Source organism: Narcine bancroftii, chromosome 11, assembly GCF_036971445.1.
Source record: "Narcine bancroftii isolate sNarBan1 chromosome 11, sNarBan1.hap1, whole genome shotgun sequence".
Classification (NCBI taxonomy): Eukaryota; Metazoa; Chordata; class Chondrichthyes; order Torpediniformes; family Narcinidae; genus Narcine; species Narcine bancroftii.
The window spans coordinates 18,683,571-18,706,692 of record NC_091479.1 but is presented as its reverse complement, the minus strand read 5'-3'; the positions used below and the strand labels follow the sequence as shown (position 1 = coordinate 18,706,692).

Here is a 23,122-nt window from a genome sequence, read left to right as displayed (position 1 = left end):
TCCTCCCTTCTCTCCTCCTCCCACCTTTTATTTAGGCGCTCTTTCCTTGACGAACGGCTCAGACCCAAAATGTTGGTTACCCATTGCTTCCTGCGGATGCTGCGGGACCTGCTGAGTTTCTCCAGCATTTTTGTGTATTGCCCTACAATCCTAGCGTCTGCAGACTTTCCTGTTTAATTGCAATGTCTAAAATGTGTCAACCTGGCTTACCATTGTGTAAAGCTGATAACTAAAGATTGAGCTATTGAATGTTGTTAAATGTTCTGGTCATTCTTGCTTTTCCTCTGACCAAATTATTTTAATTTTACCCAATAATTAAATTCTTTACAAATTACCATGTTCAAACTAAGATGGATTTTGTTGCCTTGTGAATGATATTGGACAGCTACCCAGATGTAGTAATATTCTAATTCAACAAAACTTGTAATTTTCAAATGCAACAGATAACTTGCACAAATGTTTTTCAGCATCGAACGCTTGAAATAGATTTGAATGAAGCTATCAAGTTATTGACTGAATGTCTGTAAACAGCACAAGGTGCGTATTTTTCGAGTCATTAAACCCTCTAAAGGTCCTTGTTGCTTTGTAGTGTTCACTAGAAATAGGCAAGACATGCTGGGTTGATGTGAGAATCAAAGGAACTGTCAAATTAGGTCAATGCATAACTAATATGATTATTTATTATTATCTGCAGACTTGCTGCTTATGTCCAAGCATCTTTTTAAGATGTTGGCTGCTTTTCCAAGGCAGAAGTTATAAATGGAGCCTATCTGGGGATATTGGGGGGTGGGGGGGTGGCCCAGGCCACTTATGTGACCTTACATAAACTTCTTAAGCCCAGGAGAGGAATGCGTACCATTAACACTGATACCCCTCTCAACAGCAAATGCTGAACAATCCTCTTCAGATCTGAAGCATCATAGCATTTTATTATGTTGCAAGCACGATGCAATTACAAGGGCGGAATGCATAGTATTCCTTCTGAGGCTCACCTTTCTCCAGATACTCTTCCAGGCCTCGTCGCCGAGCATCCAACTGTTGTTCCGAGAGCGAAAACGGCCATTTCCTTGGGAGTTTTGGGAAATGGAAGTCCGAAAATTCCCGCTTCAAATTCTGATGAAGAATTGTGAACTCGCGGAAGCGCCGAGAACAAAGTTGGCGTCCAGCCATGTAGATGTTGAACACCTGAAAAAAGTAGTAGAGCAAGTCAGATACTGTGACAGTCTAAATAGTCTTTTAGTATCAGCTATGATTTAATGGTTCAAATAAAAATGTGACAAAATCTCCCTTCAGTGACTACTCGTTCAAGCACATAATCCACAATGATCCATATCTTAACAGAATATTTGAACACAGTTTAACAGCCCGCTGCTGTGTCACAGTTGCCATCTTAAAGAGGACATACTAAATAAAAAAGGTATCTCATGAAAGATCTTACTGAATTATTAAAAAAATTAAATGTTTTCTCCTTGTGCTTGGCCCGGAGGAATTATTACAAAACTCACTGAATAACATTTCTTTGTGGGATCGTGAGGCAAAATGGTTACGCATAAGTATTCCACTCTTGAAGTACTTCATTGCTTTGTACCGGAGAAACTCAGCAGGTTATTTGAGAAGCACTTTGGAATATTACAAAAATCACAAGATCACCAAGCAAGAGCTTTATTCTGAAAGAAACTAATTTAACAAACTCTGAAATCTTTCAGAATCTAGGCCTTTTTATGGTGAGACCCCGCATCCAAGTAAAAAGAAAGGCGATTTTAACTTTTGTGGATCCTGATGTCCCTTTATGCACAGCTGAGACAGGAGCCGGCTTCCAGAGTTGAAGGAGGAAGACGAAAGGTGCAGTAGCGCTGCCTGCCACCGTAACATCAAACTTGTGCACTGAGAAGGGAAAGCTGCTTACACTCGACAACAGCGACCAAAAAGCAGGTAAGAGCACTAGTAGAGATCTGTGCAAGCAGTCTTTGGACTCAGGCAGATCTCCTGCGCAACATAATAACCTCTGTTAACCATATAGGTTTTTTTTTAATTTCGCGCTCCTGGCGCAGGCTGACGGCGTTATCGCATTGTCATCAGTGCAATCTCTCCTTTGCAACTGGTTTCAGCGGCATTCATTTTATGTTGGAGATGGGGTGTCTAACAACCCCTTTGAGTGTACTCCCCCTAGGCGGATGGAAGCTGGAGCATATTCTAGTTCCAAAGATACAAGTTCAGCTTTACATGGTTTCTGTCTGCTTGGAGTTTCCCTGTGGCCATGCAAGATTCCTCAAGGTCTTCCCACATCCCAAAGACCTGTGGGTTGGGAGGCTTATTAGCCACTGTGCTTTGTATTTAGTGTGTACATGAGTTGGCAGAATCTGGGGAGAATTGATTAGAGTTTTGGAAAATAAAAAGGTTTAATGTAGAGTTCGTGAAAAGGATGAGGAGGATTAAGTGGTTAGCACAGACTCAGTGGTTCGTAGGCTGTGGTGTATCTACGCAAAATTTCGCCTATGGGAGGGGTGACAAATGCATCGAAAACGGCAACAAGGAGGTCTCATGAGACCTGGGCTTGGTGGCCGCCATGTTGTATTTGACATTGTGTAATTAGAGCAAACGCTCAGACAAAGAGGGACAATGAGTGTACCGTGGAAGAATAGGTTCCTTGTATGCCCAGGACAGCAGCGCTCAGTGAGAGGGTGGCGACCCCCCCTTCCAAGTGGCGGGCCCCCTTCCAAGTGGCGGGCCCCCTTCCAAGTGGCGGGCCCCCTTCCAAGTGGCGGGCCCCCTTCCAAGTGGCGGGCCCCCTTCCAAGTGGCGGGCCCCCTTCCAAGTGGCGGGCCCCCTTCCAAGTGGCGGGCCCCCTTCCAAGTGGCGGGCCCCCTTCCAAGTGGCGGGCCCCCTTCCAAGTGGCGGGCCCCCTTCCAAGTGGCGGGCCCCCTTCCAAGTGGCGGGCCCCCTTCCAAGTGGCGGGCCCCCTTCCAAGTGGCGGGCCCCCTTCCAAGTGGCGGGCCCCCTTCCAAGTGGCGGGCCCCCTTCCAAGTGGCGGGCCCCCTTCCAAGTGGCGGGCCCCCTTCCAAGTGGCGGGCCCCCTTCCAGTGGCGGGCCCCCTTCCAGTGGCGCCCCTTTAAGTGGCACCCCTGGCATGTGCCCTGTCTGCCATACCCTAGATGTGCCCTGGTCGGAGTGCCTATTTCCATGCTGCCTCTCTCTCCCTCTCGCTCTATAATCTGCAAATATAATCTTAGACTTTGCAACAAGGATGGGAGAAAGTACTCACCACAAACTTTTCCCCATTCCGCTCAACATGTTTATAACTGGGGATAGAGATGGGCACTGCCCGCTTCTCACTGTAGTCATAGTATATGCTCCCAGAGGAATCATCGCCAGGATCAAGGCGATCAGCTTCTTGCTGTGGAACGGACAGCACTGTCAGAATCAACTCCCGATCCCCTGCCCGAATCAGGTCCACAACCTGCTTGTGTGTTGCTCCTTCGACATTAACACCATTTCTGCAGGGACAAGGGACAGAATAGTTAAATATGAAATTTTAAAACTACCACACTTAGTGGGCATGCATCAAGGGCTCAAAAATCATTGTCCGGTATCACGGCATGCGTGACAACGGAATACAGAAGGATTATTGCATTATTGGAAGTGTTCTCATTTGAAAGAGTATAGCGGTGAACACAACACCGTTGCTGTCTTTATGGAGTTTGTACACTCTCCCCATGACCTGCGTGGGTTGACAGAGGTGCTCTGGCTTTCTACCTTCTGCCCAAAAAAATACGGGGGGGGGGGGGCGGGGTTGGTAGGTTAATTGGGTGTAAATAGGTGACATGGGTTTCATGGGTTGGAAGAGCCTTCAATCGTGCTGTATCATTAAAACTAGCAGTATATATATATTTTTTTAAATTAAAATTATGTGTTTTATTTCATTGCACAAGTTGCTCTAGTTCTGCAGAGCACAAAAGGGCAACAGTTTAGTGTCCACAAGATGTATAGAAATAAGTTGTTTCATCCATTTAAAACTAGACGTGGAAAGTAACTGTACATCTGTAAAGGTTCTGAGAGATGTAAAGCAACCAGTTATATTAACGAAGGGTTGCAGTGATCTTTCTATCGGATTTGGTTTGCCATCAGATGGGAAAAGCTCAACCTTGGTTTCAGAATATCTAATGTACAGCATTTCATTCTAAAATTCATTCTTCTTAGAGCGTCAATAAATCTTTGCATTCAATTTTAAAAGCAAATATGAAAGTTCTTGCACTGTATACCACAATCTTCTCAACAGTGAGCAAATGGACACAATAGCTTAAACTACTTGCAAGGCCGTGAAGAAAAAATAACCCATGACCTCAATTACTCCTCAATCATGTGAATTTTATCTTTGAGTTCTTCTCTAACACTGTCCTTCCCCCAAGGTCAGCATGAAACCGGGCCACTTCAGCTCCTCCTGATGAGCATTTGCTGAGAAAACAAAAGCAAACTGCATTGTGCAATCCTTTCCTTGCCCTCTCCCCTAATCTTAAAAGTTTAACTGAAATCCACACACAATTAGGCCTGGTCAGTACTTGGAGGGGAGACTGTCTTGGAACACCAGGTGCTGAAGGTTTCTGTGAGGGGCGCTGGACAAAGTGAATCAGAAGTTAAAGAATTTCATGTATGTTACATTCTAAAAATGTAGTATTACATGACAATAATGGAACCTTTCCCTTCATTGAAGGGATCCGCCTAAAGTGAAGTGTGCAAACCTGGTATACAGTTCTAACCACACAACTATAGAAAGGAGATCAATAAGTCAAGTTTATTATCACTGACGCAACAGTGATCGGCAGTCCTTGCAAATCATGCAGCTAACTCCTATATATGGGCAAACAGTACATATGCATGACAAGTATTCAGATATACAAATAAGCGTTTCGAATGGTTAGTGTGAGCAGTTCATTTGGTCGTTCAGCGTTCTCGCTGCTCGTGAGAAGAAGCTGTTCCTCAGCCTGGTGGTATTGGCTCTGATATTCCTGTATTTCTTTCCCAATGGGAACAGCAGAAAGATGCTGTGTGCAGAGCAGAAGGAATAAGAAGAGGTGCACAGGAGATTCACCAGGCTTTTTCCAGGACTGGGGGGGGCTTGGGTTAGAAGGAGAGACTGTCCAGGCTGGGTCTTTAGAGCACAGGAAGGCAAGGAATGAACTTATAGAAGCAAACAAAATCACGAGGGGCATGGAGTAAGTTAATGGTCACACTTTTTTCCCCAGTGCAGAACAATAGAGTACAGATTTAAGATGAGAGGGTAAAAAATTTTAAAGGGACCTTTCGGGCAAGTTTTTTCACTCAGAGGGAAACCAGAGTAAGCTAAAGGACCAGGAATAATTATGACATGTGGACAGATAATGAGGGTTATAATAAGGAGGACCTATTTTGGACACACATCTCTTAACTTGTCAGGAAGGCACAACAACGACTGCACTTCCTGAGAAGACTGAGGCGAGCCATCATTACATCAACCTTCTACAGGACCTCTGTCGAGAGCGTCCGTGGTATGGTTGCTGCAGAGAAATGAATCAGAGGTCAATCCACAAGAGCATAAGAGCAGCAGAGTGATTCACTGGGGTCTCCCACCCAACCCCAATCGACTTGATCTATCAGGATTGTTGCCTGGAGAGGGAGCACAAAATCACTGAGGACTCCTTCTACCCCGCACACAGCATCCTTCAGCTGCTCCTGTTGGGAAAGAGATACAGGAGGATCAGAGCCAACACCAGGCTGAGGAACAGCTTCTTCCCACAGGTAGTGGGAATGCTGAATGATTGAAGGAACTGCTCACACTATCCATCCAAGACTCTCATATTCAAGAAACAATATTTATATATATATATATATGAATGCTTATCCTTCATATGTATTGCTGTCTGCGTGTTTTGCACTGAGGACCAGAGAACGCTGTTTTGTCAGGTTGTACTTGTGCATTCGGATGATAATAAACTTGACTTGGATATGGACCAAATGCAGGAAAGTGGGACTAGAGCAGAATACTAATTTGACCAGCATAGATGAGTTGGGCTGATTGGCATGTTTCATAAGATCAAATTCACCCATCAGTGCATTATTCAAAAACAATGAGGCATTCATTCAAGTTTCACAATTTTGCTTTGCCCCTCAAGTGGAAAAGTTATGGTATTCTGAAGTAAGCATCATCTTCAGATCTACTTTTAAGGGTTTTTTTTTAAAGGCAATTATAAAGAGCTAGTAGGGAAAAAAGATAATATTTCCATTCTTTATTACAAGAGGATTGATTCAAACGTAATAAAACCAAATGTGAGAGATGTTCCGATTTTAAAACAAACTCAAAGGAAGAAACGTGCCTTAAAGTTGGTACATAAAATCTCCCAACTACTGCACTGAGAAGTTATGTCATCAGCACTTAAATATGTAGCCAAGAGTAGCTCATGACTTTACAGGAAGCAAAAAAACCCCATTCCACAGAAGTTCTTACCCAGCAAGTAACTATTTGTCCACGGTGCATGTTTTTGCTGCTTCCTTTTTAAAAATTGCTCCAATGTTCTTACAAGCTACAGAAATAACTGCTCACGAAACATATCAGTTCGCTGATAAAACTGTAGATCTCAATACTTCAAGCTCTTAATCAAGACAAATAACTGCAATGCATTTGGCCTGGTTTTCTGGTGGCTGAGGAAAGGAGTGGCTTGAACAAAGAGCTAAGTTTATGGAAGGCGATGAGGAGGTTCGACAGGAATATCATGGCTGAGCCTTGAGAATGCTTCACATTCTCCTGGAGCTGCGCCTCTTCAAAGTTCAGATTTATTGTCAGGCTACATACGTGGCATCACATACATCTCTGAGATACTTTTTCATGTGGCCCAGGCAGAATTTCTACTTATCCGTAACGCAAAAGACCAGAAACGTATACATTACATAGATCGAGGGAGAGATGGGAATCAGATTTGGGCATTGTAATTGACCCACAATGCTGGTTAGATCTATGTATAGATAGTATGACTACCTTAATTAATTCTAGATATAGACTGATTCATTATAATTTTCTGCACAAATTATATCTCACACCTCAAAACTTACATAAAAATAAACAAGTATTTTCTGATAGGCATTTAGGTGTGGTATAGATGTTGGTACCTTTTTGCATTCCACCTGGTATGGATAGAATTGGGGGAAGTATTGACAAAAATTGTGGGCGTGAACTTCCCTCTAGACCCGGAAATGTTTCTTCTGGGGAATTTGGCAGTTATAAAAATTAATTTCTCCAGAAGTAAATCTAAATGTATTAAAACTGCACTATCAATAGCCAGGAAATGTATAGCAGTAACATGGAAATCAGATTCCCTACTTCACATTGATTGTTGGAACATGGATGTCCAAAGTTTTATTCCCCTTGAGAAGATTAATTATAGTCTTAGGAATAGATATATATGTCAAAATTTAGATTACTTAAATGCCAAGACTGTATAACTTATTTTGGTATTTGTCGATTAGTATACTCCTTATTAGAAATTTAATACTTTTAAAACTATGTTACTCTGAGATGACAAATGTTGCTCCTGTTGCTTTTTCTTTTCTGTTTTCTTTCTTTTTATTTCCCTCTATTCCCTGCTGTCTGTCCCCTTTTCTTTCCAATTTGGGGAGGGGACACTGGGAGAAGAGAGACTCTCCTTTTTATTTGGACCTTATGAATGTTTTTCTATGATTTTATATTCAATATATTATTGTTATTATATTGACTCCTATATTCTATATTTTCTTAAAACCAATAATATTCAAAAAATAAAATATACAAAAGAGAAATGTAAACAAACTGACATTTTTAAAAATTCAGAAATAAATAATGTGCAAAGAGTCCTTAAATGAGTCCCTGATTGAGTTTTTTGTTGAGGAGTCTGACGGTGGAAGGGAGAGCAGCTGCTCCGGAATCTGGTGGTGTGAGTCTTGTGGCCCCTACACCTCTTTCCTGATGGCAGCAGCGAGAACAGAGTGAGTGCTGGGCGGTGTGGATCCTTAATGATTGTTGCTTTCTCCGATGGCAGCATTCCCCATAGATGCTCTCCGTGGTGGGGAGGGCTTTGCCTGTGATGTACTGGAATGTGTCTACTACCTTTTGGAGGGCTTTACACTCTGGGGTACTGGTGTTCCCGTACCAGACCGCGATGCAGCCAGTCAGCGCACTTTCCACCACACATCGGCAGAAGTTTGCTGCATGAGTCGAGGCGCTGACGGGCTTTCTTCACAATGACAGGCATTAAAGGTAGAAAACAAGGACTGCCACGACTTTGGCCGAAGGTGTGTTTGGATGAACTCTACTTATGATGGCAGTTCTTTTAAAATAGCAAGTATTCCACAGGGGTATGAAATACATTTTGACAGAGCCACAAATAAAGAGCATGATGGATGACCTACAGCTTAATCAAAGAGCTAAGAGGAAAGTAGGAGAGCTTAGCCAGGAGTGTGAGGCCAGAGACTTGGGAGCAATATGCACAGTTACATTTCGGAATCGCCAAGAGATCAGATATGGAGGACAACATTCTTCCAGAGTTTTAGGACTACAGAAGATTACTGAGGGAGGGAGGGAGAAAGAAGACTCTGCAGGGGAGGAAACCGTGAAAATAAATGTAATGATAACTGGGGTGGGTGAACAGAAAGAGTGACTTGAGGAGGGATGATTTCATGCTTATAATGGATTTAACATGGATGAAATAAAACACGAAAGTCTGCAGACACCATGGTTGAAGTAAAAATCAGAAAGCTGGAGAAACTCAGCTGGTTATACAGCAAATATAAAGATAGAAACCCAATGCTTAGGGCTTGAGCCATTTATCGAGGTATGGAGGCCAGAGGTACATAGTTAAATCTGGGTCCAAAGACATAAATGAGTAGTTCAGATGAACTTAGACAAGCTAAAGTCAGGCAGTGAAGAAAGATCGTATCAGTCAGCCTTGGTGGAGGCACAAAGTCCAAACTCACCCTGGAGTAGGAAATCAAGCTATGAATTGCCAAATCCTATCCACAGATATTGCTGATTGGTGTGAGTGAGTTTATGGTTTATGTTCCTGATTTCGCCTGATTAGGAATCACCCTCCACGGAGCCGCCCAAAAGATGAACAATAACGTTATAGATAATTAAACCCCCCCACCCCGCCACCCAGTTACAGATAAGGCCTCTGATCGGGGCGACTAAGCAAGGATAAGGAGACACTTTAAGAGAGTCATTCCCAACGGCGAGCGGCGTCAACCAGCTCGTCATCCTGGCCGACGCCATTCCTGTTTCACACAAATTTATTCAAACAGCTGCTAGGAGCAAAACATGACCAAGGCCCTCTGCTGCCCTGAATATTTGCTCCCAAGGTTTATGTATTACTTTAGAGAACATTTACTTTTACAATGTAAAACTTGCATTTTGTTTTTAACTTGTTATTTTATTCTTATTTATTTTAATTTTTTTTTTGCCTGTTGCTTGAATACTGGAACAGTGGGAGGAAACCCATGCAGACATGGGAAGGACTTACAAACAGGGTGGGATTTGAACCCTGGTCCCGATCTCCGGCACTAACCTCTGTACCACCCAACCTCTGCACCAACGGTGCCTTTCTGTTTTAGATATCACCCTTTAGATCAACTGTCTTGATGTTTCTTTCTTTGGCGAGTTGTATAACTTTTTTTTGGAATATTTTAGTTATGATTTTCCAAACTTAAACTCAAACAGTTATCCGTGTCATAGGTGATTTCAACTTCCCTAATATATACTGGCATTTACTGTCTGCGAGGGATAGATGAGTTTGATTTTGACAGGTGTGTACAAGAAGGATTCCTGACACAGTATGTGGACTGGCCAACAAGAGGAGAGGCCATACTGGATCTAATTCTGGGTAATGAACCTGGTCAGGTGGTGGACCTCACAGTAGGGGAGCACTTTGACGAGAGTGAATATATGGGTCAGTACAACATTGAGGGCCAAATGGCCTGTACAATGCAGAATTGTTCTATAAAGGATAAAAGCCAACAAAAAATGTTAACAGTATCAGCGTTGACTACAGTTTAAAATGATCAGTTTTCTGCAGAGCTCAAGCTCTTTTCATCCCCCTCCCTTCCTATCCCACACACTTAACTTACCAGAATTATGATATTGTTTAATGGTTTTATTGAATTATAAACATACATTTGGCCCATCTAGTCTGTGCCGAATTGTGTGCAGAACTCTGCAAAAGCATGGGGATCCTGAGTGATAATTGACAACAAAATTGAAGGACAGAAACAAAGAAAGACAGAGATACGTTGAATGTTTATTGGGTTTGGAGGGGGGAGGGAAGATAGGGGGGAAAAAGGGGGAGAAAATGCCACTGTGTATATTTAAGAGGGAAATGTTTGTATGTATTTTGAATGAAATGGTTCGCAGTGTGAAAAATAAATTTTTTTAAAAACGAACCACAATTACACACAACATTCAAGACACTCAAAGCAAAGGTATAAGGCATACATCCGGGTTTTATGGGTAAGTCTCAAACAACCGGAAAATATACTTATCCGGCATCTAGTGATCCTCAGAGGTGCCAGAAGCCAGGGGGCTTTACTAATCTAGTACCCCCCCACCCGTGATGAAACAAAGAGGTCGCTAGGAGATCACGCCACTGCCAGATGTTAACCGCATTCCTCAATCGAAAAAGAATTTAGCCACATCTCCCCTGAGATTGTCCTTGCTGGATCAGTTTGCACCAGTCTTTCTGACATAGGTCGAAAGGGTATGCTAATGTGGAGGTACATTACTAAACAAACAGCCAGCGTTATGGAACACTGCTTCAGGGATCAGATTACATTCCAACAAGGAAACTAGAAAACTTGAATTCAAGCAATTAAAGAGAAGCTAGTTTCAGTAATGCTCATCGAAAAATGAGTACATTTTCATAAAATGCATCATTTATGAACTTTCTTGAAGGACATTCATCACACAGTCAGCCCGACGTGCAAGTCCAAATCCAATGCTGTTGATTCTTAACGGGGCAATTAAGTGGAGGGGGGGGGAAAAAAACACTGCCAACATTCGCATCCAACAAATAAATAAATGATTTTTTTTTAAATCATCTTAGTCAGTTTCTTACAGCTGTAAAACTCAGTAATCCCTTCCAATGCACCACAGAGTTAGCTGCGATGGTTTTAATTTGGTTGCCAAGGATGGCAGGCCTTTAGACTTTTTCCCCCAGGAAACCTAGCTTCCAATTTAAATGCTGCAAGAACCAGTCACAATGCACGTTCACATTTGAGGTGTTCTTTTTCACAATGAATGAATACTGGAACACCTCTTTACACAACCAGAAAAACACAACTTTTCTTTACATCCAGCTCAACAGGGAATATGTGGATTCAACTCGAGTTTATAGACATCTGATTGCACAAGTACAACCAAACGAAACCAGCGTTCTCTGGTCCTCAGTGCAAAACCTGCAGACACACATCCAGACTTAACACACATACAGACAGACAATATACAATGCCGACTAGTATTCGTATATACAAATAAATGTTGCTTCATGAATACAAGTATCTCAGAAGGTGAGTGTGAGCGGTTCCTTGAGTCGTTCAGCGTTCTCATTGCCCGTGGGAAGAAACTGCTCTTCAGCCTGGTGGTGCTCCCTCTGGTATTCTTTCCCAATGGAAGCAGCTGTGTGAGGGGTGAAGGGAAGGCTCAATGATTTTGTGCGCCCTCTTCAGACAACGTTTCAACTGAGCGATCAGAAATGTAACCTGTGAATACTGAAACAATGTATTATCCTTGATCCTGTGATAATATCTGCACTGATGCATCAGCCTGGATTACGTGCCTCTCATACCCCTTTCGCACTGACACCTCATCCTAGCAATTAATGGCCAATATACCAGTTAAAAGGCCAGTGTGAACGCTTGCAAATTGGCACGCAGGTGTCAAATCAGCCCGTGGATGGACCACCTAAGTAGGGTGCATCATCCCTGGGGTCATCTGACACCCACGTGTCGATTAGCCCAGAATAAAAGGGACATGGACTATCCAGGGACAAAGTAGTGATACGTTGAGTGCAGGAATGTGAAGGAAACAAAAAAACAAAAAAGGTATAAAACTTTGTATTCAATTTACTAAATCCTGATCAATGTATTATGATCTTGCATTATGTCTAATTATAACTTAATTAAGCATTATGTACAGCAGAGCATGAGCCCTTCAACCCGTTGATGTGCCGATCAATTCAAACCTTTATAAATTTATAAAGGACCATAGGAAAGTGGTAGTGCCAATAAAACACATAGGTGCACAATTTATAAAGACTGTGGGAAGTCCAGAGAGAGAGAGTGTGTGTGAGTGAGTGAGAGAGAGACAGAGCAAGCCAGAGCCCGAGAGAGCGAGTGAGAGAGAGAGAGTGAGAAAGAGAGAGAGCGTGAGAGTGTGAATGAGAGTGTCCAATGGCAGACCTGCGCCCTCCCCCCAGAATTCCATATAGCAGAGAAAGCTGAATGCATGAAGCACTCATGAAGGGGTTTCTCTGCTGCACTGGATTCTGGGAAGACAGGTTTGCCATCACTCGATGCATCACTCAGGCGTCACCGGTGGAGGATAGTCTCCCCTCTCCCCAGGGATGCCTGGTGGTGAGTGTGAAAGGACGCAGAGAACTGGTTAACAGTAGTTCAGTAGCGAAAGGTAAAGAGAGCTTCTTTAACCGGTTCATTGAATGGCAAATTTACAGATTAGCCAGTGTGAAAAGGACTATAGAGTCATACTACATGGTAACATCCAAGGTAACATCCATCCAAGTAACTGCGGCTTCTGTGTTTTGAAATGTTTTTATTTAAATCGGTTGGGTTCAAGCCCCATGGCAGAGTCTTTAAGAAAATTCAAACCTATCCTCTCCAAGCCAGTACTGAGTGCATGCTGGACTATCAGAGATGCTGAATGCTCACAGGTAAACATGGCACAATGTAGAGGAAAAGCAACAATACCTTGGCATCCAAACCTATTTTTCCCCTCATTATAACTTCCTAATATGAAGGATTGTGCTGCATTTCTCTGAGCAATGGACAACAATAGCTACCATTTGAAAATACTTCACTGGCTATTTCAAAGCCTTTTTAAGAATGAGAGTGCTTGGAATTTAATCTAGATATTTGCACGGTTAATGTAGTGCTGTTACAACACCAGTGACCTGGTTTTGAATCTGGCAGTGTTTGTACATTCTTTCCGTGTCTGCATTGGGTTTCCTCCAGGCGCTCCACTTTCCTCCCACCCTTCAGAATGTACAGGGGTTGTAGGTCATTTGGGTTTACTTGGGTGGCATGGGCTCGTGGGCCGGAAGGGTCTGTCTAAATTTATATTTAAAAGTTAATTTAAGTATTTCCAGAGAAGTTAACTGAAAGTATGGGCTATCCATAATCTGATTGAAGATGGAGGAAGGACTGCTTGGCTTGCTCTGGTTCCTGTGTACCAGTATTGAATCTTTTCACTTCAAATACAATTTAACATTAGATCCAGATTAAAATCTTAAAAGTTTTACCCCCAACAAGTCTTAGCTGCATAGGCTCAATATAGATCAAAGTTCCCAACATGCCCTGGTTTTAACCACAAGATCAGTAACCACTACGCCAGTGGAAAGTGAATACGAGTCATTTAAATGGCTCTGAGAAGGCAAATCAGCCTTGAGCTAGTAAAAAAAAATGAGGGATTGCCATAAGAAACACAACCAAACCGCCTACACAAACCAAGTACAAATTCCGATTCTCCACTGTGCTCCCAAAAAGGAATCTACTTCCTTAAAATCACGGACAAGGAAAAGGTTAAAAACGTCACAAGATCTCTAAATGATTTGTTACCAGAGCCCAGTCCCAGGAAACTGGGCGCACATTTATTTGCCAGAGCGTCCTGCACAGGTCAGGAGCTCTTTATGTCCAATTCACTGCACATACCACCATCCAAGTCCAATAGTGCGAGAGAGCCACAGCCAACTTCCAATCCTGAATTGAAACCCAGAAAAATATCGACATTAACAAAATCCTCACGCAGATCAGGGCCTCACTTCATTAGAATGGATTTTGCCGAGGGAGGGATAAACAACAGGACAACACACAGTACATTGAGCTGTGAAAACATGAATGCAAGGGAATGGAATATTTATACCAGGACTCTGCATTTAATTAGAAAGCAGCCATTCACAAGCTTCATTACTAATGTACTGTGGTTGCAGGGAGTATACCCTTAATTGCAGCACATTGCAAAGGGTTCTTTAGATGTACCGCTCAAGCCTATTACCTTCACCTCGACGGGAAGCAGCAGAGAAATATCTTAGCTCTTCTCGACTTAGAGAGATCACAGTAGCTGCATTATTTGCTGAAACACAGACATTTCTGCCCTGTGGAAACCACTTTCAGCACATGGCAACTTAAAGAACAGCGCATGGACAGCAGGACCCTCAACGACATCAACTCCGTTTCGCCCTTCACTGATACTGCCCATCCTGCTTAGGGTTTCCAGTATTTTCCTTGCTTAGTACTATGGCTGCAAGAAGGAAAGAAGCATTGGGTCTTCATCAGTAACAGTTGAACAAATAGCCGAGGCACTACACATATAATAACCCACGGCCGATTTGCTCTTTTCAGGATTAATCATGTGAGAAATGCTTCAATACATTTACCATATGACCAATCCAGAAAAGATCCACATTGCATCATGGAAGCTGTTTTTTCCCATATTTTAATTTTTCAAAGACTCATATAGAACATTATTACTCTCTCTCTTTGGCTTGGCTTCGCGGACGAAGATTTATGGAGGGGTAATGTCCACGTCAGCTGCAGGCTCGTTGATGGCTGACAAGTCCGATGCGGGACAGGCAGGCACGGTTGCAGCGGTTGCAAGGGAAAATTGGTGGGTTGGGTGTTGGGTTTTTCCTCCTTTGTCAGTGAGGTGGGCTCTGCGGTCTTCTTCCAAGGAGGTTGCTGCCCGCCGAACTGTGAGGCGCCAAGATGCACGGTTTGAGGCGATATCAGCCCACTGGCGGTGGTCAATGTGGTAGTCACAAAGAGCTTTCTTTAGGCAGTCCTTGTATACATCATATAAATAATATTTTAAAATGACCAGTCTCATATGATTGCCCAAATCTCACCTCCCCAAACTGTTAACATTAAAAAAATTGTACAAAAAAAGGGGTGTTTGAGCAGCCTTCATTAATTAGTCCATACCTGATCTTCAGGAATTCAACGCTATTAAACTAACTATAATTATTTAAACCTTTTCGTGGAAGTTAATTATATCCTTAAACCAGTATGATTCAAATAAGCTTGTCGTATTTTAACAAACATGTAATATTTCTTTCTCAGGTTATATGTTATCTTTTCCAGGGGGACACAACTTTGTATTTCCATATTCCAGTGAATAATAAGTAGGAGGATCAGGTCAGGTCACTCATCTCAGTACTACTGGTACCATGTAACCCAGTACTACCTTCGGGTGGTCGGTGACTAAACAAGCTCCCCCACCAGGCTTGGCTGGTGTGGAGCTGGCTAGATACCCTGCAGGATGAAAAACAAGACCTGTCAAAGGGCAGACGAACCCCCTCGGAGGGCCAATGGCCATCTAGTAAACACCTGATGAGAAGTGCGGATAGGGTATTCCTTGCATTGAACCTTGGTCTGGCCATTCACTGAAAAAGAACTCCCCCCAGCCATCTTGGACCTCACCATGCTGCTGGATCTGGGAGGGGATGTCGAGAGGGTGGGTCTGGACCTGTGCAACCCCATCTCACCTAAATCCATTCACCCACACAGTGTTCCTTTCTGAGGAGTGGGGTACCCTAATATCAAACCCCACAAACTGACTGAAAGGAACCGTCGTCATCCTATGGGATGTTTAGCCAGAGAATAATAACCATGAGATTGGTATCATTGAAGCTTTAGATTTTAAAAAAAGCTTCTGATGAGATATAAACCTAGCTTTAGTTTTGAAACTAAATTAGGGAAAATTTGACTCACAAAGTATAGCTTGAAGAAGGGCTCAAGCCCAAAATGTTGGTTATGTCTCTTTATCTTTGCCATATAAAGTTCACCGTTTGACCTGCTGAGTTTCTTCCGCCTTATGTTTTTGCTTGTGGATTGCAAGATTGAAAATATATAAAGATAAATTAGTAGGCCACTCAGTCCTTCAAGCATATTATCCCATTTCATGAAATCATGGTGATTACATTTATAAACAGTGATACCTAGTTCTAGATTTGTGCAGGGCAAGCACCCTCTCCAAATTCATCATGTTAAGATGCCTCAGAATCTTGACCATTCCAATCAAATCGCTTCTCAATGTCCCTATTCCTTGAAGGGCTGTGCTTTTTTTGGGGAATTAATATCTGTTCAGCCAAGAACATGAGATTTCATCAACAGACACAAGGTTTTAAAATCTTCCTGTTGTGTTCTGAAGTTAAATAGCACAAGGGGCCACTTCAATCCAGAGAAAGGGAGTGAGTAATCCTCCACTTGATTATCCAACATTTATAAAATCAAAGATTCCACATCTTTGCATTTCCCTCTTTAGAGAAAATGCTTGCATTGGAAGATGCCCAACTTGGGCATCTTTGTAACCATGGAAATGCTTGCATTGTAACTTGGGATACTTTGTGCAAGGCGAAGTTAATGATGGGTTGCCTGGGCATCCAATGGTCCTTTCTGAACATGCACAAGACACAGAAGCGCATCATTCAAACCAAATACACGCTATTATTTTGGCTCAGTATTCTGTCGACATCTAGACCACAGCTAACCGGGAAAGGGAAAAATTCCAGGAAACAAGAGAGATACTGTTTAAAATAAACTCTGCAAAACAATCGATGAATCCCATGCACAATTAATTTGACCATATCTAGGTCCTCCATCACCCAATCTCAATGGAGCTTAAATATGCGATCAGAGTTTAAAAAAAAAATCCTTCTCCCCAGTCAAGTGCAAAAATTGTACAACACAAGTGAACTGATGCATCACCCTTCTTGTATCAGCCACAGGGAGTTATTTTGCCTCAGAATTAAAATTTAGATTCAAGGATAGATTAAAGGCAATTTAGTATTTTCAGAAGTATTACATCAAGATTAAAGCCAACAGGGGAGGAGTCACGTGATGGAGTAGTGGCCGGTCGAGGAACTCCAGCCCTCTCCAGAAAAGTTTAAAAAAAACACAGAAAACACAAAGGCACAAACATAAAAATTAAAATAAGGTGAAAGTAAAGGTGGGAAGAAAATGGCAGCGAAGAAAGAAAAGTCGAAAGCAACGGGAAGAAGAGAAGAAGAAAGGATGTCGGAAGAAGAAGGTGAAGGCCTTACCTGTCCGAGGAGGCCTGCCGCGGAGAGAGAAGCCCGCTCCCTAAGGTCAGTCGAAGTCCCGAGCTCGGGACTACAAAAATGGCTCGCAGAGCCAAGCAAAAGTGCGCAACCGCGCATGCGCGATGCGCATGACAAAAAAAAACTGACGGGAGGGGGGACCAGCTGAGGAATCGATCTCCACACCTGAGAATGATAGCTACAACACAACAATAGGAAGAGAACATAGAAAACAATGAGAACAAGAAAGAAGAGAGTAAAAAGAAAACAAGGAAACAACAGATGACCAACCCAGAGGAAGAAGAAGAAGAAGAACACAGAGAAATGGAAGAAGGGAAAGGCAAGACAATGGATATTTTTTTTTAAAGAATATATGGAATCAGTAAAAGAATGGCAATCACAAGAATTTAGTGAAATAAAAAGAAGAATTAAAAGTACAGAAGAAAAAATGAATAGATTAGAGATGGTCATGTCAGATATAGGAAAAAGAGTGGACAAGGTGGAAGAACGAGAAACAGCCGTAGAAATGGAAGTAGAGGACTTAAAAAAGAAATTAGAAGAATCTAATAAAAAAGTTAAAGAGACACAAGAGCTGTTCGCTCAGAAGATAGATATAATGGAAAATTATAATATAAAGATAGTGGGCCTTAAGGAAGATGAAGGCGGCGAGAATATGTGAGAATTTATAAAAGATTGGATCCCCAGGGATCAGAATTACAGGAAGAAATGGAAATAGAAAGGGCACATACAACATTAGTCCCGAAACCAGAGCCACAACAAAAACCAAGATCGATTTTAGTAAAATTCCTAAGATATACAACAAGAGAAAATATATTGGAGAAAGCAATGAAGAAAATAAGAGAAGACAAAAAGCCACTGGAATACAAAGGTCAAAAAAAATTTTTCTATCCAGACATAAGTTTTGAACTCCTGAAGAAGAGAAAGGGAAAATCCAGATTGGACTAGATTAGAACTAGATAAAATAGGGGAGAAGATATCCAAACATATATTACATAAATGGGATGAAAAATTGGTACAACGTAGGAATTCTCCAGTATTACATCATCTGCTCAATATTTGGAAGAAGATTCACGTAGAAAGGAATAAAACAAATTACCAATTACCAAAACTAATACTGACGCAAAATCAGCTAATCCCTTTTACAATAGATAACCTTTCCTTTAGAGAATGGTAGAAAAAAGGATCAAAAGAATAGAAAATTGCTTTTCAGGAAATAAATTATTATCCTTTGAACAAATGAAGGATAAATATAATATAACTCAAGTTACAGTGTTGGCATATTACCAATTGAGATCCTACTTGAAGGACAAATTAGGAAGCAGTCTGAGGTTACCAGAGGGAAGTAATTTTGAATATGTGATTACAGACACAATGATAATCAAAAAATTTATAACAAATATATATATTAAACTGCAAGAAAAGGAGAATGAGGAAACAAATGGTAAAACTAAACAAAAATGGGAACAAGATCTAAACATAAAGATAAAGAATGAAACATGGGAGAAGTTATGCTCTTGAACGATGAGAAATACAATAAACACGAGGTTACGTATGATACAATATAACTGGATACACAGGCTATACATCACACCCCAAAAGTTAAATAAATGGGACCCAACAGTATCTGACAGATGTTTTCGCTGTAAAAAGGAAACGGGAACAACAATTCATGCAATTTGGACATGTGAGAAAGTGAAAAAATTTTGGGAAGATCTAAACCAGATATTAAATAAAATCACAAAAAGCAATATACCAAAAAACCCAGAGATCTTCCTCCTAAGTAACATAAAAAACAAAGAATTTGGACTTGATTTGGATGGTGCACAAAAAAGATTTGTTAGGATAGCCCTAGCTGTAGTAAAAAAATGTATTATGTCAGCCTGGAAATTAGAAGATAACTTGAGAATACAACAATGGTATATAAAATTAATAAATGTATTCCATTAGAAAAAATAACATATAATTTAAGAAATAATATTACAATATTTGAACAAATATGGGAGCCATACATGAAACACAATAGAGAAAACCTACCGGGGACATCTACCACCTAAAATGACAGAAGGAGAAGGGAATGAAAAGAATTGACTCAGTGGAATTTCTTGTTTATTTTTATTGAGTGACAACATTGTTTGACGGGTTTAATGTATCTTAGATTCTGAACTTTAAATGAATGGGAGGGGAGGTTGGGAGGGTGGGATGGGAAGAGGGAGGGGAGGGAGAAAACGACACTGTATATATTTGAAAAGAAAAATGTATGTATCTTGATCAATGTGGTTTATAGTGTGAAAAATAAAAAAATTTTAAAAAAAGATTAAAGTCAATAGAACAGTCATTTGAATACAGACAGTAATGAAATAATAACTAAATTATTTTTATATCTGTGAATTATTTGTACAGGGTTATATATATTTATTTTGGATCACTTAGTATATATATTCTGTGCGCGAGAGAGAATGAATGTTCTGTGGCGGCTCACCACAAGGCAGGCGAACCGACCCCGCTTGTAAGCCACGCAACGCGGCAGCCGGCCAAAATGGTGCCGTCGGGGGTTTTCCTTCCTTCCAGCTCGGGGCTCAGAAACCCGCGCTTGGGGACCATGTGACATCTGGATGACGTCAGCGCCCTCCAGCGCGGTTCTAAGCCAGGTCCGGGCTGGGAGTATAAGTGCAGCCCAGCAGCCTGCAATAAACTAGTCTGCCCACTGAGCTCAACCCGTCTGGTTGCGTATGTTATTGCAGGAGCAGAGTAGCCGCCGCTATACTTGGTGACCCCGACTGGTTCAAACGTCTTTGAACCCATCATGAGCGAGCCTGGGATCAGCGCTATAGCCATGAAACTGCCTGAATTCTGGGTTCAGGAGCCAGAGACCTGGTTCGTCCACTTGGAAGCCCAGTTTCACCTCCGCAAGATTTTGTCCAACACAACCAAATTCTACCATGTGGTCACTGCCCTGGGCCAGGCCACCGGCAGACATGTGATGCACCTTGTTCAGCACTCACCCGCCAAGGACAAGTACGAGACCATCAAGCGAGTGCTTACCGGGTCCCTCAGAATATCCATACCACAGCATGCCGCTCGGGTGCTGCACCTCAATGCCCTGGGGGGAGAGGTCCCCGATGGAACTGATGGACGAGATGCTCGCGCTCTTGGGTGAGCACACCATCTGCCCATTTTTCGAGTGCAACTTCCTCGAACATCCGCCCGCTGCTGGTTCAGGAGAGCTTCACTGACCCGAGGAAGGTCGCCCAGAAGGCCCAAGAGCTATGGCTCAGTGGTCCAGCAGGTCACGAGGCATAGGCACGACCACACCAAGCCTGCCCCAGCGCTCCGGTAGAGCACCCGGCCCCTGCAGGGGCCCCCAAGAGTATGACCAAGGCCACAGCATCCACTTCAGGCCTCTGCTTCTAACACCAGCGCTGGGGAGCCAAGGCTCGGAAGTGTCATCAGCCCTGCTCGTTCCAGGGAAATGACCAGACTGGCCACTGTTAATGGTTGCAGCGGCTGGCCAAGGACACAGCCTTCTCTACCTGTGGGACTCAGTCAGCGGTCGGAGGTTCCTCATTGACACTGGAGCCCAGATCAGCGTCATACCGGCCTCAGCCATCGAATCCAAGAACCGACCTCGTGGACAAGCTTGATTGCAATGGCAATCCAGATGAATGGAGACAAGACAGTCCACTTCCAGATCAGCCAATTTCACGTGGAGGTTCACCGTCTCATCCCTCCCGACTGCCATCCTGGGTGCAGACTTCCTCCTCGCACACGGGCTTCTGGTGGACATTCGAGGTAGGCGCCTGGTGGAAGCCCATACCTTCCAGGCCGTTCACCTCGACACCTTCCGTTCGGAGCAATCGCAGATGGCCACGATCGGCATGCCCAGAGACGAGTTCCAGCAGATCCTGGACAAGTTCCCGACACTCCTCAAGCCACAGTTCTCCACTGCCTCGCTGCGCCACGGTGTGTTCCACCACATCCCCACCCAGGGCCCGCCGGTTCACGCCAAGGCACGCTGGCTCCCATCTGACAAGCTCCAGGTAGCAAAGGAGGAGTTTCCGCACCTGTTGGAGCTGGGGATCATTCAGTGGTCCGACAGCCCGTGGACCTCGCCGCTCCACCTGGTCCTGAAAGCCTCCAGCGGCTGGCGTCCCTGCGGAGACTATCGATGGCTCAACGAGGCAACCGTTCCTGACCGTTACCCCATCCCTCACATCCAGGACTTTACAGCCAACCTGCACAGTGCAAGGGTCTTCTCCAAGGTCGGCCTGGTGCGCGGATATCACCAGATCCCGGTGCACCATGAGGACATACCCAAGACGGCCATCATCACCCCCTTTGGCCTGTTCAAATTCCTGCGCATGCCGTTCGGGCTCAAGAACGCCGCTTAGACCTTCCAGTGCCTCATGGACTCTGTGGGCAGGGACTTGGATTTCGTCTTTATTTATTTTGATGACATCCTTGTCGTCAGCAAGGACCGAGTGCAACACATGGCCCACCTATGTGCCCTTTCGTCCCGACTGGCTGACTTCGGCCTTACCATCAACCTGGCCAGTTCGGGAAAGAGTCCATGCAGTTCCTGGGCCATAAAATCACGGCTGAAGGAGCCAAGCCCACCACTGCGAAGGTAGCCACCATCAGGGAGTTCCCATGCCCAAACAAGGGGCTGCAGGAGTTCGTGGGTATGGTCAACTTTTACAACTGCTTCATCCCGGGAGCTGCACGCATCATGCAGCCGCTGTTCACCCTCATCGCAGCCAAGCACAAGACGTTCACTTGGAACCAGAAGCCTGCACCGCATTCGAGGCCACCAATGACCCCCTCGAGAAGGCCACCCTGCTCACCCATCCGCACACCGACCTGCATATGGCACTCTCCGTTGATGCCTCTGCCACAGGCATCTGTGCCGTCCTGGAGCAGCAGGTGAATGGGCATTGGAAGCTGCTGGCATTCTTCAGCCGCCTGCTCCGTCTGCCAGAACGCAAGTATAGTCCTTCGACCGTGACTTACTGGGCATGTACCTGGTGGTGTGGCATTTCCACTATTTTTTGGAGCGGAGGATTTTTACCATCTTCACCGACCACAAACCCCTCACCCAGGTCCCAGGTGCTCACGATGGCAAAGGATCCCTGCTCAGACCGCCAGCAGCGTCACCTCTCCTTCGTGTCGGATTTTAACACTGACATTCAGCACAAAGCGTGGAAGGACAATGTGGTTGCCGATGCACTCTTACGAGCAGCAATCTGCGCGCTGACGCCCGGCCTCGACTTCGGCCAGCTCGCCCGGGACCAGGAAGCTGATGAGGAGAAGAGGGCCTTCCAGACCGCCGTCACCGGCCTGCGGTTCCGAGACCTCCCAACTCCGAGCAGCAAAGGCACCATCCTGTGCAATATCTCCTTGGGCAACCCGCGGCCAGTGGTTCCCCAGCAGTGGCGCAGGCAATTCTTCCGTCACATCCACGACCTTTCGCACCCATCCATCAGGTCCACGGTCCAGATGGTGGCAGAACGGTTCGTGTGGCATGGGCTGAGGAAGCAGATCGCGGGCTGGGCCAGAACATGCACCCATTGCCAGACGTCCAAGGTGCACAGGCACACCAGGGTGCCCATACAGGAGTTCGAGCACGTCCGGGAATGGTTCAGCCACATTCACGTGGACATTGTCGGGCCCTACCATTTTCCTGGGGCAACTGTTACCTGTTTACAGTGGTGGACTGCACCACTCACTGGCCCGAGGCGATCCCGATGCCAGATTCCTCCACCAACTCCTGCTCCCGAACCTTGTTG

At 43.9% G+C, this 23,122-nt stretch overlaps 1 protein-coding gene across 2 annotated transcripts in view; it reads right to left on the bottom strand.

Moving 5' to 3' along the window:
* The window catches only part of LOC138745586 (sorting nexin-27-like), a 154,043-nt gene that overhangs the window by 84,786 nt on the left and 46,135 nt on the right, over positions 1–23,122 (bottom strand). For both annotated transcript variants that reach the window (XM_069902787.1, XM_069902786.1), the window contains exons 2-3: positions 3,263–3,494; positions 993–1,185 (exon numbers count right to left, since the gene is read on the bottom strand). In XM_069902787.1, the coding sequence (XP_069758888.1) occupies positions 993–1,185; positions 3,263–3,494 (425 nt within the window). The remainder of the gene's footprint in view (positions 1–992; positions 1,186–3,262; positions 3,495–23,122) is intronic.